Below are 15902 nucleotides of genomic sequence, written 5' to 3'. Positions count from 1 at the left end.
TCCCAATGCACTCCCAGGGGTTCGTGCGGAATTTGTGGATTAGCGTGAATGCATCCCTGTCCCATCTGCATAGCCGGCGTCGGGGGGGCGGGTGGCTACAGGAGGCAGTTAAGCGGGGCAAGATACACATCCCTGCTCGATGACGCTACGAGCCCAAGACGGAAGAGCCGAAGGTTCGTTCCATTGGCTTGGGCCTGGGACCGTTTAGGGTGGTACTTAGGGGGGGGGGGGGGGGTAACCTAAAGCGTGATGCGGCTGAGGGACGCCGGAGGAGAGGACTCAAACCGACTGCGAGCTTGGGTTGGGCACATTGCGGTGATTGTACGTGCTTGGTTACTTGGAAGACCAAAGAAGACGAGCTTAGCACGGACTATGGTGAGAGAAAGGCGAATTCAGACCAACATCATTTGTATTGCTCAATAGGATAGTTACGGCCCTGGAAGCTTTCACGATACTGCGTCTCTCATTGCCACAGAAACCATATTGTTTCCAATGCTAGACATAGCTTACTAACGTGGGGGGGAGGGTTCCCCTTTCTCTTCTACCTTATGTTATGTACATGTGCGACTTTAAGAGGGACCGCCTTGGCTACGTACCTAGTCGTTTGTGATACCATTACAGATGGCTTAATTATACACATCCAAGTCTATGACCACTTTAGCCTAACCTTGAAGTCCAAACCAGTCATTCCACCAGTGTAACCGTGTCCCTCCCAAACCTTCGAGGCAGACGCGGAAGAAACCCGTAGGTCGAAGTGGGAAATAAATACCCAACCGTGCCAACTCCTTTTCTTCAGTTTCACCCCTCTGAAAGTTGACGGGATCACCACCGCGCAACACGCGAAAAGCTGAGCGCGAGCGCTCTGTAGATCAGCGGTACCTTCACTGAAGTGCCGCCGAATCATCAACGGAGTCCATACAATTGGGTTGTGAAAAGCTCATCAGTGATGAGACATGGCTGCTGACGTTGGGGCCTGGCTTTTGCTGGGCCCCGACCGTGAATAACCCACAGTCAAAAATGTCGTCTGAGATGAGGCGCTTGCGCAAGGGTCGATGTCGAGGAGCGAGGTGTACTTGGAGTGGGAGGGGCTCAACGTACTGCGAAAGAATGTCGTGTACGAGGGCGAAGAGGCCGACGACGATGACGACGATGACGACGACCATCCACCTGCAGGTTCGGGGATGATGGAAAGTTTGGAATGCGGATGGCGATACAAAAGATGCTGGAGAATGATAGATGGGTGGGTATTCAGGATGGAGGATGGAGTTGAAGGTTGGAGGTCGGTAGTCCATGTAGTCCTAAAAATCACGTAGGCCTAACGTTCGTCTATTGTCTGACCTTGGAATACAGAGAATAGCTATGGGTGTGGCAAACGAACCGAGGCTCATCTGTCCCCGGAGTCGCTTTCAGCCAATGTCGGAAACCAGCAGTCGTCATCGAGGAGTGCACTCAAACATACAAACATTTGATATAGATACGGGTAAAGAATATTACAAGAAGCAACCCCTGTACTGACACTAGAGTCTCCTCGAGGAGTCGATATTTACCAAGTCCCAACGCCTCGCTTACACCAACTCCAATTTGCAAAAGCCGATACCTAGACCACAAACTCTTCGTTCAGCCAGTGCTTCAGCACGACGTGCCCCTCGGCGAACCCCTTCTTCTCCCAGCGCACGATGATGGCGGCATGGCTGTGGCGGTCCTTGTGGATCCACACGGGATACTTGTGCCAGCCAACAGTGTCGAGGCTCTGGATCATCTGGAACTGGTAGGGCGCGAGCGCGAGCGTGGGCTGGGACGGCACCGACATGCGTCTCTCCCTAGCGAGCAGTTGCGTCGTGCTGCGGTCCATCTCGACCTCATCCAGGTCGTCATCCGTCTCGCTCGCCAGGTACTCCTGGTCCTGCGAGCTGTTGAGGGTTTCGTAGACGTGCTCCACTTCTTCCCGTATCTCCTTCATCCACAGCGGGCCGCGGTACTCGTCGATCGCTACGCCGGCAAGGCCCTTCTCGTGCAGCTGGATACGTTTTGACGAGCGGACTGTCTGGACGACGGAGCTGAAAAGGAAGGCGACAATTCCAATGGGGACGAAGATAACGAGGGCGAGGGCGAAGGGCACTCGTTTGATTCCCTTCCAGCCAGCGGAAGCGACGGACGAGAGGGTGGCCGGCTCGGCAACCTTGGGCTTGGGTGCGACCGGGTGGTTGGGGTCGAGAATGACATCCTCGTAGCCGTCGACGAAGTTGCACTTGACCTTATCGAGGTTGGTGTACGGGTCAGTCTTGGTAATGCCAGTGGTGTAGTGCACGGCGCTCCTATCGTTGACGATGTTGCTGTAGAGCGTGTGGCGCTTGAAGCGCTTCAGGCCGGCGAGGAAAATGGAGTTCGGGTCGGCCAGAATGGCGAGCAGCGGTCGGCCAGTGTCGCGGAAGTCGTCGATGGTAAACAGCTGCCGGCCGGACATGGACAGAGTGCGGGCGCCGAGGACATTCCAAACATGGTTGTGCCATCCGCGGAGCGGCGTGCGGACACCTAGGTGAGGAGTCGCAAATGTGACAAAGTTCTGGACTTGGTCAGCGATCGTGAACAAGCTCTCTATCGACTGGGATTAGGAATGCGCATCCGTACCATGCATTCCAAACTGTCAAGGATGCCCTTGGAATGAAGCAGGCCGACGGCGTAGCGGGAAACAAGCCCACCGAGTGAGTATCCCACGATACTCAACTTGGTGATCTTGCCGCCCCTTGCCTCGATCAGGCGCAGCTCCTCCTCGATTTCGGCGCACACGCGCTCGCCGCCACGCTCGATACCGTCGTAGGTGAAGGAGCCGCTGTTGCGTTTCGCGAGCAACAGGTAAAGTTTGTCGGCGGGGTACTTGGCTCGCAGGCTTTTGGCGATCTGGGCCATGTGGTTGGGGTTACCCCAAAGCTAGGCAGCGTTTCGTTAGCATGGTAGCAACATTCAGAACGTCGGTGCGGGTAAACGGTGCAGATGCAGATTCCAGGAACGGGCGAGGGGAGGGGCAGCAGCACGACAGACGACGGGAAATGCATGTACGAACCCCGTGGACCAAGACGCAGAGATGATCGGCCTCCGCGGTGCCGCCGGTGTAATCCATGATGGAGTCGGATGAGATCAGGGACCGGTGAACAGATTGAACGGCAAAGGGCAACAACTTTGGCAAGAGTTGCAATGAGGAACGTCGAGGGGAAGCTCGTGTGGGACGCGCGCCGAGTTAATTAAATCTCGGGGCGACCACAAGAGTCCCTCCAACGGACAGTCCGCAAAAGCCCGACCGGGGGAACGAGGGAAGCCCAAGTCCGCCTAGGTCCTGTTCCTGCACACGTCGCCGTGGAATTCGATGACACTAACACCTGGCCCGCCAGGCACACCACCGCTGCTGAGAGTGCCACTGTACGGATACCTAGCAGCGTCTAGATAGGTACGTTGGCGCTATTGGGTGCCGTGCGCCGCGTGGCTTCGGTGGTGATTCGTCCACCGGCTCCCTTCCAAGGTACTCGGTAATTGGGTGCTATTCGTATTACCCAGGGGTGACGGACCGAAATGGATTACGCGCACGCGACGTCTCGATTAGGACCTTGGTTTTACAGGCGGAGGGGCTGCAATAAGTATAATGGGGACGAGTGGGGGAGGGGGTTAATCGGAGTTTCGATCCGTGACCACTGACGACGAACTGCTGGATTTGGCTTGTGAAATTGGGTTGGGTGAGTTCCTGCGATGGTCGATTCGGTGAACCAATCGTCAAGGCTGGATGGATGAGGGCCAATTTCGATGTCAATTTTCGAAGTTTGAATTCACGTTGGGAGCCTAAGCGTCAGGCACCCCATGTGCTCGCCCAAAGTCAGTATGGGTGTAAACACAGATGTCGCGGGAGAGCAACTCGTCGTCTCCAAAAGTTGTCGTCAGTCGAGATAAGGCTCAAGATGGTGACAACGATCCCAGAAGAGTCCCAGAGATCATGTTTACAGGTCGATGGGCAACGAAGGCTTGCTTTTATAGACCCCTCTCGGACGATGGAATCTCGCAGAAGCCTAGAAAACCCCGGAATGGCTTGTGGCCCCCGATCGCCATCATTGATAACGATTTCTCGATAAACTGAGGGCATTTCCCCCCGCCGTCCTCCGTACACCGCCGGTGGGTTCTGTCCAACCGGTGTACCGCGATAGGCAAGTCCATCCTCAAGGCCAGGGCTGCCCATGGTTTTGCACAACGGCTTGGTGCCACTAGCATCCGCCGGGGCTCAGATACCGGCCACCCGTTATCAGTCACCAGCGAAGATAAAATGCACCCAAGTATGGCCTTACTGGTGCTCCTTGAGTCGTTGCCCTCCGCGTCACCTTCCCATCCATCCGTACAGGCGAGAAACATCCGTCCGTCACGCGTGTGACCGTTTTCGTGTTACCCTTTTCAGATAGTCCACCCATGCACTCGTTGGGCACACATCAGATAAGAGGCGCCGAGACGAGCGAGCATCTATCTCACTGGGGGGGGCATGTATGGCTTGCCACGCCGTGGGGTTGTCAGACTTGGGTAAGCAGCCGCCAAAGTTAGCCAAATAATGGCCGAAATTCCCATGGCCTTGAATATTCCCAAGCCAGGAGTCCATGTCAGGCGTTGCTGAAATTGTCCGTGTGTTCTTGTTCGCTTTGGAAAAGATGAGACGGCGGATGAAATAGAGTTAGCGTCCCTAGATCTGCAGCGATAAACATTCTGTACCTCTGTGTCTGTCTCCTCGATCCTCCCTGCACAAGGGCCACAACCCCCCGGAGATGGTGAGTAGGGACGCCGCCGTAAGGGAATCGAGAACCGCCTTAGTTCAATATGATTCAGAGATTCCGAGGGCATTTCCGCAGTCGAGGGGCTAGATTGTCGGTAGGAAAAGGAGCTGGCAGTGGAGGATAGGGAAAGACTGCCATGACATTGATGAAATGAGCCGCCCAGGCTGGCGGTGATTTTGCACTAGTCCAACTATGAAGACGGCATTACCCTTTCTCCCTACGAGGCACCTTAGCGGCTTCCATTGTCGTGTGAGGTGCGTAAGAGAAAATGGCGAGGGGGAAAAGGTTTGGTTTCTGTTCTGGCCCAAGCTGGGAACTGGCAACGGTTGATCGAAAGCATCTCCAGCGGTGGCCCCACCACAGCTCTAACCATACAATGCAGCATTACCTAATCCGTCTAAAGCTCGGAGCCTACCTCCATATCCCTCCATCCCTTCATCCCAACTCTGACAACATTCGAGACACATCAACCTCCTGTGACACGTTCTCAAACCAGTCCATCTTTATGCCTTGGACGTTTCCGTTCCCGCTGTTGTCGTCGTCTTGATCAACGTCCAATCTCACTTCATTCCTGTACCAGCCTCATCCTGGCCACGCGCCACTTCCGCCTATCGTCCACTCGCCCACTTGGATGTCCACGAATTCTCCGACTGGAACGGGACAACATCACAAACGACCCGGCTGCGGTTTTTGGTTATGAGATCTTCCGACCAATCCCCCGGATCTTCGCAGCCTTAATCGGGCGCATTTACCCTCATTCTAACCCCCATCTCCCTTGAAACGACCAGGCGAACACGGCCAGATAGACCTCCTCGACTGTCTGGAACCTAAGTCACCCTTCTCTCGCGGAGAGATATTCCTTCCTCGGACGAGACTCTGGTAGTTGTCCTCACCTTCCGTCGTCATTGCCCTTGTCTTATCCTCCTCTTCTTCCTCCTTCCCTCCGCTGTGTAGCAACAGTAGAAAGGCGGAAACAACAGCATACCCCTCCTGTTGTCCTTGCTGTCATTGGGCCAAATCTGGTGTATTTCAACAGCCCGAGGAAGGTCTTATTGTCACAATGTCCTTTGTTGACCTCAAACACATCCCCTGTCCGGCCGGAGACAGGTGCACCGCATTCCAATGCCTTTTCCAGCATAAAGATGACAGGGATAAGATGGCGGCACTTTCAGCACCAGCGCCGGCACCAGCACCGGCACCGAAGACGTCAGCGACGTTGGTCAAGAGGTCGTCGACTGATACCACGACGGATGCAACCCAGGGTGGCCCTCGAAAACGTCTGAAAATTGTTCAAGACGTCAGAACCCCCACCGATTCCGCAAGAACGCCTCCTCCTGTCAAAACCACCTCAAAACAAGACACGACTGCTCCGAGACCAGACGACATTCTGTCAGCTGTCGCTCGGCCCATATCACCTCCGCCTTTAAAGCGCCCCTCATCCTCCTCCACGGCCGTGAAGAAGGCCCCCAACTCCGGTCCAGTCGCACCTTCTGTCGCTTCGTCCGACCTCAATAAGCCGTTGATTCACTCAACGACTCCCATCGGATCCTCTCCTTTATCTGCAGTGAATCACCCATCCAGACACAATACCACTACTTCAGTCACTACTCCGGCTTCTACTGCTTCTTCGCACACTCCTTTAAAATCCATCACATCCAAGGCCGACTCATCACCCAAACCCAAGCCTAGAAAACCAGAGGCTCTTACGCCTCGTTTACTCAAATCATCTCCGGCCAAGTTCGATATCCGATACAAGCTCGTGCAGATGATGCACGGCGAATACACCCGCCTCAACAACGAACTCAAGAAAACTGCCAAGGACGCTGAAGAGAAGCAACTCATTCTCACAGACCAGGACCTCATCTGGAGAGTCCTGGACGAAGAAGAGACTACTGCTATCGAGAAAGGCGCCATCTACTCCAACGTAATCAAGAATAAAATCATGCAGTACAAAAAGATGACAGTGCTGCAGTGGAAGGACGAGAGGGTCGTCCAAAGCCGCCAGCAAACTCAAAAGGGCCCTCACAAGAAGCCGCTTGCGTCTCCCAAGAAGATCCTTACTGGATTGACGCCGGCGCAGGAGGTTCGGCTCGTCCGACAGCTCATCACCCCTATCGACGATCTCGCTGTCCATGGATACGTCTCATCTGTCCCTCCCGAGGCGGACATCAAAAAGGCCCGTGAGGGCCTTGAGGCCGCTAAGGGCTGGGAGAAATGCGATCGCTGTGACAAGCGCTTTCAGATGTTCCCGGGCAGAAGAGAAGAGGATGGTGCCCTCGCCTCCGGCGGCACTTGCACCTTCCACTGGGGCAAAACCTACTTCCCCGAGCGCCAACTCGGCGACAGATCCCAGCAGCCGAAGCGTTACCGTTGTTGCGGTCAGGCTGTTGGTGACTCTGCCGGCTGTCACACCAATCCCCATCATGTCTTTAAGGCGTCAGACCCCAAGCGACTAGCCACAATTCTCAACTATGCCGAGACCCCTGCAAACCCCAACGCACCTTCCGACAGAGCTGTCTGCTTCGACTGCGAGATGTGCTACACCGTCCATGGTCTTGAGCTAGTTCGCCTCACTGCCACAGCTTGGCCTACTGGAGAGGAGCTTTTGGACGTCCTAGTCCAGCCGGTCGGCGAGATTATCGACCTCAACTCACGATACTCGGGTGTCTGGCCCGAAGACATGGCGTCAGCGGAGCCATGGACTGCTCAGAAAGACGACAAAGAAGATCCGACTCCTGCCCAAGCCAAGAAGATGCCCATTTCTAAGAAGAACAAGAAGAAAATGAAGATTGTTTCATCCCCCGAGGTGGCACGCGACCTGCTCTTCTCTCTCATCGCCCCCGACACCCCTCTTATCGGCCACGGTCTGGAGAACGACTTAAACAGTGTTCGCATCGTACACCCTACCGTAATCGACACTGTTCTCTTATTCCCCCACAAGCACGGCCTCCCCTACCGTCAGGGTCTGAAGATGCTTATGGACAATCTTCTCAACCGCAAGATACAGGTTGAGACGGCCGGCAAAGTCCAAGGCCACGACAGTGCGGAGGACGCGCGTGCTGCAGGTGATCTCGTGCGCTTTAAGCTCTCTGAGGAATGGAAGAGCATGAAGCTCTTGGGCTGGAAGCTGGAGGGCAACGAGTTCATACCGCCAGGCGGAAAGGTGGACGACTTTCAGGGTCAGTTGACCGTAGAGTTTCTCGAATCTGCTCTCTAGCGACGGGCAGTCTTCGTTGAAACTTGATTCTGAGGGGTGCGTATTGGCGTTGAGGAGGACCAGGGAGTCCTCAGATGCATTGGAAGGCGTGGAACGGACACAATGATACCTATCCCGTAAAAATGGGTCTTTTTTTTAAAATAATAATGGCTCTTTTCCACGAACCTTTCGACTCTCGATGACCTTTGCATGCCCAATTTCATTATCCAAACCGTTCATTTACGTTTTCATGAACGCGATGTCAATTATACGCCTTACTCCTCTTATACTCTTTAGGACTGGGAGTGATGCCGGCACATCAAGGAAGCACTTACTCACCCCCTTTGCTGTTGTGCTAACTTCGTGACATGTACATCGTCTACGCCCTTCTGATGAGAGCACTGTGAGTGAGATACCGGGTCAAATCTGTTCCTTTTTATAACGTTAGGATTTCACTATCCATTGTCTGGCATTGGGCATTGCTGTCCATCGCTGGCTTGTTCCCCGTGCTACACAACACAACATTCACGCATAACTCTTGGACACAAGGGCAGCAAACGCGTTGTACTCTATCTAGAGTTGTGCCTAGGGCCGTTTCGAATAAAATCGTTGTTTGTTTCTTTCAAGTGACTGCATTATTCTGAGAGTATTGAACGCGTTGGTTGTACCTGCCGCTGCTCAGTATAGTGCAACTTTGCACGCCCCTTCGCACGCCCCTTCGCTGAAGGGAAGCACCCCAGCACACACAGCACCCCAACGAAGAGGACGCTGGAAGCGAGCGAGCCTTGAAAAAGGGATTTCAAAAACAAAAGAATCAATCGCTCGAAGGCGCAAAACTTCCGAAACCGAGAATCGAACTCGGGGCTATGCCTAACCTCTCAAGCAGATGAGAGGGCATCATGTTGGCCACTACACCATATCGGATATTGATGAAACATTTCGCCAGTCAGTGGCCTAAGTACGTCTGCCCCACACCGCCCACACAGTATGATGTACGCCCAGGTCTCGAAGGTACTCACGCTGCTTGAACATCAATCTGATCAACAGTTTTGAAGAGAGTAAACTCAAACATTGTCTCACTTGTCGCTCTGCATGGAAGTATAGTGATTTCACTCAAAAGTGTTTTCTTGATAACCACTGATTGGAAACAGAACGAAGGGGAGAAATGGAAAGGCGAAAAACCCGCATAGGAAGAAGGAGAGAGAGAAAATGGATGCCGTCTTATCCTGTATATCTACCCTGGATGTGGAGGCTTGTTGGCGGGTGGAATCGGTCTCTGAGGCTGCGATAACATGCTTGGGCTTCTGTTCTTAAGGGAAAATACGATGCTTTTGCTATACACATGTAAATAGACACCCATCGGCTAGTCTTATTTAACGGACCAGGCACCGGGTTTGTACCAGTTGTCTTGAAACATTAATCTTCCTCTACCGCATCGTTCCAATGGTTCAGATGCCTTCCAAGGACATGAGGACGTAGCATCGGAACAGCTTCTAAAGGACCGCCGTAGGCCTACATATCTGCGAAGCGCGCTTGGGGTTAGCGTTTTGCTCTTCTTGTTCACCCCGTTCGAAACGGTTCGGTCGAAAGGAACCAACTCTCAGCAATCAAACATCAGTAACAACAAAGTCTATGATCGACGCCACGCTTTCATGTTGTCACAAGTCGCTTGCTGTCGCATATATATAAATATATATACAGCGCAGCAGATGACACCATTGCAGGCTCAGTTCGTGGAAAGGAGGCAGGATTCATTGCCCTATGATTACATTTATTGAAGCGGTGACTTGCCTTCAAAGTCTATAATACAGCATCGCCTTTTCTTCTCTCATCCAGCCACTTCGCAACCCACTCAACGTCCGACGTTCAGCAGCATCTGGCTGCCGCTCTTGCCGCCACTGGGCAGGTAAACGACGTTGGGATTCGCCGCCAGCGTCGCGGCGATGTCCCTGCTGGCCTCGATCTTTCTGATCTGGACAAGACCGTCGCCGTTCTTGGCGATGGCCTTGCTAATAGTCTCGGCACTCTCGGCCTCGCCCTCGGCGCGGATGACGTTGGCCTGGCGTTCCTGCTCAGCCTTCTCGACGATGAACCGCGCGCGCTCGGCGTCCTGCTGAGCGATCTGCTTCTGCTCGACGGCCTTGGTAAACTCCTTGCCGAAAGTCATGTGCGTGATGGAGACGTCCTCGAGGGCGATGTTGAACTCGGCGGCGCGCTTGCGCAGGTCGGAGCTGATGCGCTGCGAGACGGCCTCACGCTGAGTGATGAGCTCGGCGGCGTCGAACTGCGCGACGATGGACTTGAGAACTTCGTTGCCGATGGAGGGGAGGACTCTCTCGTCGTAGTCTTGGCCAAGGTTCTGGCAGCATGGTTAGAATCTCGTTCCTCTCGTCGTCGTGGTTGGCGAGCTTGTGCGAGAGCTTTCGACTTACCTGGTAGATCTTGGGAAGAGCCTGAACTTCAGGACGGTGCAGCACACGGAGGGTCAAGCTGACCATTTGAAGATCCTTGCTACCCGTCGTCGTGGCGATGTTTCTGGGCTTCGTCCGCACGTCGAAAACGATGCTCCTCTGCAGCCACGGTACGAGGAAGTGCGTACCCTCGTTGATGACAGTCTCCTTGACACCAGACAGCCTGTCGAAAATGACGGCCCTGGATCCACCCTTGACATCGTAGATCGACGACTGCAGCACCGCGACACCGATGGCCGCGGGGACGGCCATACGGTACGCAAAGCCCAGAGCTTGAGCCATGGTTTGGGAAGCGGAAAACGGGGGGTTTATTCAGCGGGAGATATTGTTGACGAAGCGGTTCAGTCCGTTGGCGGAGATCGCGGGCTATCCGACTGGGCTTTTAGACGTAGATGGTGGGCTTAGTTGTTCAGTGTAAGGACGGATGAAGCTGTCGAAAGCTCCTCTCGCGGTAAGCTCCGTCATGGAATTTTGGGACTTTCGACCGGGGTGGTCGGAGGGTGGTGGTGCACTGGTGACGGTTCGAAAGCGCAAAATGCGCTAGTCTATTTTGGGACGTGCACCTCAGCGTTCGGGTTCGGCAGGAAGGGGACAAGATTTGAACCTCGTCTGATTCGACCCATTCCGACCGCCAGCTTAACGACTTTCAACCCGGTCACACATCACCGTCCACCACACGCCGCCACGATGAGACCTACGCAAGCTCTTATGGGAGGACCCAGCGTCCCTCACGGGAAGTACAACCAGTAAGTGACGCCCCGTTCGAGGCCAATTGGGCGAAGGGGACCGGAAGGGCGTGCGGGCTTTTCAGATCGAGAGGCCGAGATGATTCCGTCTGCCCGCCGCTTTGTGCTGCCATCAATTACGCTGTGGGTGCATGCCGCTGACATCGCGATAGCCACCTCGGCTGGTGGGGACACATTGGTACGTTTTCTTGCAATTTGCTCGATGTCGAAGCGAGATGGCGACGCGCTTGAGCGATGCATCCTGGGACCGACCGACCAGATACGATGATACCGATGAGGATGTCGACACGCGGCTCAACTCTGAGACGATATGACTGGAATTTTTGATGTATGGGACAGCAAGCTGACGGACTTGCAGGCGGCGAGAAGCAGAGAGGCATCATCACCTTCGGCATTACCCCCAACCGTCAGAACCCCTTTGCCGGCGCTGCCCACGACGCCGTCTTCAACACCTGGCGCCGCACCAGCGCCCAGATCCTCTACGTTGTCCCTCCTCTGCTTGCTGGCTGGTACATCATGGACTGGGCCATCCACCGGTCCGTCACCCCTTCCGAACGCTCGCTCCAGAGATGAGCCTCAGTAAGACCTGGTATTAATAAGTGATGCAGCAACCACTACCTGAACTCCAAGCAGGGCCGCGCCGAGTTCGCCGATGAGGAGTAAATACAATTTTCGACAATAGTGAGTGGCGAGAGCTAGAGGCGGACAACGATTCCCTGTGTCAAAACACGTGTATATCAACTACGTAGAGGGGAGATGTGGAATAGAACCCCAATTTTTTGACGATTTCAAAGACTGAACTTTCGGCCGCTGTAGAGTTGCAAAGCAGTGAGTGCAACATATCAACCACCAAATATTATAGGTTTTAGTAGGACAGTATTCAATGATCTAACTCAGAAAAACATAGCATCAGACAGACCACTTGCTTTCCTGCTACTAGATTCATAATCCGTGTAAACATCCATGCTTAAACGTACATTTTCTACATCTATTTTTGACATTGACATGGACTCGACCAAGCCCTTCGAAGACAGGCAGAACCACTCAACGGGGATGCGCTGACATTTGCCGAACATCCAAGCTGCGATTGGCTGGCCTACATCACGTGAGTGTCTCTACAGTTCTGCGAGCTTATTCGGCACGGATATACCACAATTCCGGGAGTACTCTCTGCACTTGGCTTGCACGGTGGGGCCCCGCCGAAAAAGCTGCATGGGCTCTGGAAAAAAATTGAGCTTTTGCAAATCGACCTTGTCCCGCCGAAAGCTTCAACTACCGCCGTCGCCGCCAATCCACCGAGTCCTTCGATTCTCTTCTTTGGACCTCCTTCGCCCTTCACACTTCGAAACCCCTCCAATCAACAAAAGCACCGCCCCCCCGACAAACCTTCACAATGGCCGCCGAGAAGCCCGACAGAAAGGAGAAGAAGGACAAGAAGCGATCCGTGTCCGACGGCGCTATCAAGAAGGACAAGAAGGACAAGAAGGATAAGAAGGACAAGAAGGAGAAGCTCGAGCGCGCCCTCGATGAGCACCTCCAGGCCGATGTTGCTGCCACCGCCGTCGCTAGCGGCGAGATCGCGTCCAAGTCCACCGCCGACGGCCTCCCCGTCGTCGGCGCTCTCGTGCCCTTCGCTGTGCCATTGGCTGATGACAAGGCCATGAAGAAGGTCATGAAGTCCATTCGCAAGGGTATGTTCTGTTATAAGTCTTTCCCCTCCCTCTAACGGAGTGCCATTTTGTATCTCATGGTTCAAGACCAAGCAAACTGACACCGCACCGCAACAGCCGCCAAGAACAACACCCTCAAGCGCGGCGTCAAGGAGGTCGTCAAGACCCTCCGCAAGTCCCCCGCCGCTGGCCCCGGTAACACCGCCTTCCCTGGCGTCGTTATTATCGCCGGCGACATCTCTCCCATGGACGTCATTTCCCACCTGCCCGTCCTCTGTGAGGACCACAACGTTCCCTACATCTTCGTCCCCTCGCGCGCCGAGCTCGGCGCCGCCGCCAAGACGAAGCGCCCGACCTCGGTCGTCATGGTCTCGGAGAAGCGCTCCGCCGCCGACGCCAAGAAGGCCGAGAAGAAGTCTGACGCCAAGGACGACGAGGAGGACGACGGCGAGGACTACTCTGAGGTATACGCCGCGCTCGTCAAGCTCGTGCAGAAGGAGACCGCCAAGCAGTCTTTCTGGGCCTAGATGCCGGCTCCTGAAGGTACGGACATGGCTTCGTCTCACAGAGCGCGTCACACCATGTGAAGACGCAGACGGAGCGATTTATCGAACCAGGCACGAGGATGACATCCCTTGACTTGCAACGACTAATGTCACCGGGGAGGTAACATCTGCCACGCTTCGTTCCCGTTATCTTGACCAATGGGGAAGCGTGGTTCATGATCGCAAACAGTAACGGCTTTGGAGAGGAGTTGTATTATATGCACGCTTCCTTATTTTTGCCAAATGCGGCGCGGACATACGGGAATCTGGCTGGGGAAAAAAAAAAGAAGATATCGGCGTTCTAGGGCACGTCTTTCTTGCTGCGCTGGGTAGCTTTTCTTCTGCTACTCGAACCCAATAAATGATTTTCAATCATTACAACCTCCGTTGGAACCTTTAGGGTGCGGAGGTGTGGAGGACCCTAAATTTGCGTCTCAGACACGAGGTGTTGAGAATGCTCAGTGAGGCCGTGACCAGGTGTCGCGCGAAAGCTGACGACAGTTTCCCATCATCTCGTCAGACTGACAACTGAAGGCAGAGCTCATGTTGACCTGGTCGCTGCACTTCTCATCGTCTATTAACCCTTTGTCAACCCATCTAAGTTCAGCTGACAACTGATTGGAATATGGTCCAGTCAAGAATCACTCATGACAATCGGTCCTCAATTCCCTGCTCACTAATCGTGTACAACAATGAAAATGTGTCGCGTACAATAGCTAAATCTTCACGTGTATGTTTGATGAAGAGCGATGGCTTGACTTGACTTAGTCAATTGAAGAATCATGGCTCGAGCAGACGTAAAAGTGTAGGTACATGGCAATAACCCTAGCCGCGATTATGGGCTTTCTTTAACTCCATGACCACATCCCATCCGACCCAACTATAATAGCACAGTAGCAATCCATATCCTTGGATGCTCGACGGAATTCATAACACATTAAACCCTTTAGTCGAAGGGGTTGGTGCGGGTGCCCCACCAGGTAAGGAAGACTGACAGGCCAACGGTCTCGATGACCTTGGCCAGGACGCTGACGCCGACTGTATCAACAGGACGCTTCTCGACAAAGACCTGAGAGATGTACTACGTTTTCATTAGTGTCTGGATCGTTTTTGAGGAAATCAAGGACATACTCCGGGGGCAGAGGTAGCGAAGAAGATCAAAGAGCCGAGGTAGGCAGCGCCCTTGTACGACAAGGTACCAGTCGCGTTGATGAGGGCACCGACACCATATGACTGGAGGGCAGAGCCGACGAGGGAAGTACCCCAAGCGACGGCAGCACCCTGAGCCTCCTTGGAGCGAGCGAATTCCTCCTTGGTGTTGGCGGCCTTAGCGCGCTGGTAAGTCGCGCCAAAGATGGGAGTCAAGACTGCCAAAAGGAAATGTGTCAGTTGACCAGGTCTAGAGCATTAAGCAGTGGGTATCAAAGAGATCCATACCAGCAAGCTCGGCAGTGTGGTTGAAGATGGTGCCGAGGGCGATGGCCGAAGGCTTGACGGGGGGGAGGTCTATGGAGGCCTGCGGTCAGCGGGTTGGTTTCTTTGTTTCGACATCGCTTCGACGAGGAATCGAAATCAGGTCTCAAGTCCATCAAAGGCGCGTCTCGGATGGACGCATCGGGATTCTAGTTCTTGGAATACGAATCCCTAGCTCTCTTGTCGGGAGGATGTTGACTTACAGTGCAGAGACATGTTTGCAAATTTTTTGGTATCTTATGGTGTAGAAGCAAGAATCGATTGGTCTGTTTGAATGATGTAAACAGAAGCTTGGGAGCAAAGTGGTGGGAGGGAAGGGTTTTTATGTGCCGGCATGTCGGGTGGTATGAGCTACTTGTGACCTCAGCCTCTACATGCAAGCTTGGTTTGGTAAGTAACCGGAGCAAGGCAAGTGCGTCGTGCTTCTCCCCCGTTCGTCCTAGGCGAAACAGCAGCTAGCTATCTCGAGCTGGGAGGCGCTTGGGAAGGTGGCCCAGCCGGCCAGATCGAGGTCTCATTCCATCATCGGTTGTCCCTGGAGGCCTGTTTCTCTGCCACTTTGCCCTTTCCTTGTCACCTCAGGCAAAAGGCGGCGCGCAGCTAGAAAGCAGCCGGGCATGGTACAAGCAGGGGGCGGGTGGTAAGCACCAAAAGCCATGTCACTGTGCTCTCCCTCCTGGTTTTCCCCTTCTGATTCCTGCATGTGCAATGTGTGCTGCTGCTGTCTCTGCCGCTTGTGTCCCAAGCTTTCCCAAATCGCGCCATGCCCCTTTCTCTCCTCCCCAGTGGTCGATGTCGTGGTGTCGTCACCTGTGCCATGATGTCACCACCTACTTCCCCCGCTGAACCCACCCATGACCCACATATGCTCCGATAATTGGTCGAGACTCTTCTCATTGACACCTTTCCCTAGCCATATACTCCCCCTGGCCAACTACCCGCTTCTAGCCCGTCCACCTCCCATCCCGTGTCGGCCTGGGATTTGATTAGCACATCGTTTCT

At 54.1% G+C, this 15902-nt stretch overlaps 6 protein-coding genes across 6 annotated transcripts; 3 read left to right on the top strand and 3 right to left on the bottom strand.

Annotated features, from left to right (window-relative positions):
- Positions 1 to 1477: 1477 nt before the first annotated feature.
- CDEST_13398 (Putative alpha/Beta hydrolase, lipase) lies at positions 1478 to 3957 on the bottom strand. Its single transcript, XM_062929554.1, has 3 exons — positions 3062 to 3957; positions 2629 to 2928; positions 1478 to 2563 (listed from the first exon to the last, which is right to left on the bottom strand). The coding sequence occupies exons 1-3, from the start codon at positions 3116 to 3118 to the stop codon at positions 1598 to 1600; spliced, it is 1323 nt and encodes a 440-aa protein (XP_062785605.1). The 5' UTR covers positions 3119 to 3957; the 3' UTR covers positions 1478 to 1597.
- A 1304-nt stretch (positions 3958 to 5261) lies between these two features.
- Positions 5262 to 8167, top strand: CDEST_13397 (Putative ribonuclease H-like superfamily, exonuclease, RNase T/DNA polymerase III). Its single transcript, XM_062929553.1, has one exon. The coding sequence runs from the start codon at positions 5860 to 5862 to the stop codon at positions 8014 to 8016; it is 2157 nt and encodes a 718-aa protein (XP_062785604.1). The 5' UTR covers positions 5262 to 5859; the 3' UTR covers positions 8017 to 8167.
- A 1558-nt stretch (positions 8168 to 9725) lies between these two features.
- CDEST_13396 (Putative prohibitin, Band 7 domain, Band 7/SPFH domain superfamily) lies at positions 9726 to 10972 on the bottom strand. Its single transcript, XM_062929552.1, has 2 exons — positions 10428 to 10972; positions 9726 to 10354 (listed from the first exon to the last, which is right to left on the bottom strand). Exons 1-2 carry the CDS (start codon positions 10746 to 10748, stop codon positions 9848 to 9850), a joined length of 828 nt encoding a protein of 275 aa, XP_062785603.1. The 5' UTR covers positions 10749 to 10972; the 3' UTR covers positions 9726 to 9847.
- Positions 10973 to 11042: 70 nt separating this feature from the next.
- Positions 11043 to 12000, top strand: CDEST_13395 (Putative cytochrome b-c1 complex subunit 8). The gene is made up of 4 exons (XM_062929551.1): positions 11043 to 11212; positions 11365 to 11390; positions 11571 to 11748; positions 11821 to 12000. The coding sequence occupies exons 1-4, from the start codon at positions 11154 to 11156 to the stop codon at positions 11873 to 11875; spliced, it is 318 nt and encodes a 105-aa protein (XP_062785602.1). The 5' UTR covers positions 11043 to 11153; the 3' UTR covers positions 11876 to 12000.
- Positions 12001 to 12442: 442 nt separating this feature from the next.
- On the top strand, positions 12443 to 14096 carry CDEST_13394 (Putative ribosomal protein eL8/eL30/eS12/Gadd45). Its single transcript, XM_062929550.1, has 2 exons — positions 12443 to 12903; positions 13000 to 14096. Exons 1-2 carry the CDS (start codon positions 12606 to 12608, stop codon positions 13407 to 13409), a joined length of 708 nt encoding a protein of 235 aa, XP_062785601.1. The 5' UTR covers positions 12443 to 12605; the 3' UTR covers positions 13410 to 14096.
- Positions 14097 to 14128: 32 nt separating this feature from the next.
- On the bottom strand, positions 14129 to 15279 carry CDEST_13393 (uncharacterized protein). The gene is made up of 4 exons (XM_062929549.1): positions 15104 to 15279; positions 14865 to 14933; positions 14559 to 14794; positions 14129 to 14508 (listed from the first exon to the last, which is right to left on the bottom strand). Exons 1-4 carry the CDS (start codon positions 15114 to 15116, stop codon positions 14374 to 14376), a joined length of 453 nt encoding a protein of 150 aa, XP_062785600.1. The 5' UTR covers positions 15117 to 15279; the 3' UTR covers positions 14129 to 14373.
- Positions 15280 to 15902: the final 623 nt, after the last annotated feature.

This window comes from Colletotrichum destructivum, chromosome 9 (genome assembly GCF_034447905.1).
Source record: "Colletotrichum destructivum chromosome 9, complete sequence".
Lineage (NCBI taxonomy): Eukaryota > Fungi > Ascomycota > Sordariomycetes > Glomerellales > Glomerellaceae > Colletotrichum > Colletotrichum destructivum.
The sequence above is the reverse complement of the archived record's forward strand: the minus strand, read 5'-3'. Positions and strand labels throughout refer to the sequence as shown.